At 41.8% G+C, this 1,599-nt stretch overlaps 1 protein-coding gene across 1 annotated transcript in view; it reads left to right on the plus strand.

The window, feature by feature from the left end:
• The window catches only part of LOC306917519 (histone deacetylase 4-like), a gene marked incomplete at its 5' end in the record, with an annotated part of 81,704 nt that overhangs the window by 68,983 nt on the left and 11,122 nt on the right, over positions 1 to 1,599 (plus strand). Inside the window, one exon of the mRNA XM_079495794.1 lies at positions 801 to 888. Within this exon, the coding sequence (XP_079351920.1) occupies positions 801 to 888 (88 nt within the window). The remainder of the gene's footprint in view (positions 1 to 800; positions 889 to 1,599) is intronic.

Genomic DNA, 1,599 nt, shown 5'->3' on the forward strand with positions numbered 1-1,599 from the left:
TTCTACATCCTGACAGTTTTCTGAAAAAGCTATGTTTCTATGTCAGTCGTTCTTCCATTTTTCAAAAATAGCAGACCTACAAGCTCGTAGCGCGCCACTTGGTGGCGCGCTACGAGCTTGTAGATCTGCTATTTTTCAATAGCTAAAGCATAACATAATGCTAACACCAAAAGGGGTTCCCGCCCAAAATGGGTTAAACCACTTTTAACCATTGTTTTAAACTTTAGCCGTTGAAAAATAGCAGATCTATCAGATTTTATCAGAGGCAAATATTGTACTTTTACTCCACGACATTTATTTGAATACTTTAGTTACTAGTTACTTTGATTATTATTACAAAACATACATTGAACACTTCAGCCAACATTTCGGCCAATTGTAAATAGCCGATCTACAAGCTTGTACTTTAGTACATTTTGATGCCAATTCTTTTGTACTTTTACTCAAGTACATTTTGAATTCCAGACTTTTACTTGGTAACCAAATGGACCCTTATTAGATCTCTCAAGGGTTTCATTATTGTTAAACATCTGCATTACTTAATTTACTAGTCTATGTTGAAAAGTCTACACTATTCAACGTTTGCCCGTTATCTCTCCTAATGGTGCCAACATCAATACAGCATGGAATTGTGGACAAAATCTTGTCCAACGACAACAAAAATATTCTCAGTCTTGGGTCTGAGAGGCTAAATGTCATCAAATGGTGGTCCGTGGCTCAAATGCCGAATAAATAATGGGCCACGCGGTGTGCGAAGTCAGCTTTGAGGACTTTCTTGTCGTTCTTGTTTTCCTCTCCAGGGGTTTCTGTTACTTCAACTCGGTGGCCATCGCAGCCAAGCTCCTCCAGCAGAGACTGAACGTCAACAGGATCCTCATCGTGGACTGGGTCAGTCTCCCTCTGCAAAGACACACAGAGCATGGTCTCACTTACTGTAACTCTCTTGACTCCCGTTCCCATAGGGGGCGGTAGGTGCCGAGTGCCAGCTAAATGTGCAACATGAGCAAAGGAGAGTGGCTCTTGTTGTTCTGTCTGAAACGAAAGTACTCATACCCCCTGGTCTACTGAGGCCCACAGAGGCCTACTAGTGATGCGATCATTGTTTTGTCTAGCGGGAGCTCGAATTAATGTTTTATTAGGCGATCATGGTATCATGGTACTTCATCTCATTATTAATATGAGCCATAATGTCACTAAATTCGGCATGCGCGCGTGCACACGCGTGCATGCAGGGATAAGCCTATCTCACAGAATTTTCCCGCCCCCTTAATACGCCCCCTTTCGGGGTTAGTGGTGATAGCGTGACGTCACTCCATAGACGCTACATGTTAACAGAGGTAATTTAAGAAGTCTACAACTTTTGTTTTCTCAAGGTAAGGTTTGTTCTATCTGTTTGAGCTGATTTACCATCTTGTTTGCTTCATAATAATATTGGTCTGTCACATTTTTACATTAGAAAATGTACTTAGATTCTCCAGAGAAAAAAACGTGTAAATGCTAATGTTAAATGACACCACTATTTACCGGAAGTGGGCGTGGAAAGCGGGCTGTGAGATAGGCCTATTTTGCCTGTTTCGTACATGGACGCGGTAGCGGTAG

Source organism: Electrona antarctica, assembly GCF_951216825.1.
Source record: "Electrona antarctica genome assembly, chromosome: 24".
Taxonomy (NCBI): Eukaryota; Metazoa; Chordata; class Actinopteri; order Myctophiformes; family Myctophidae; genus Electrona; species Electrona antarctica.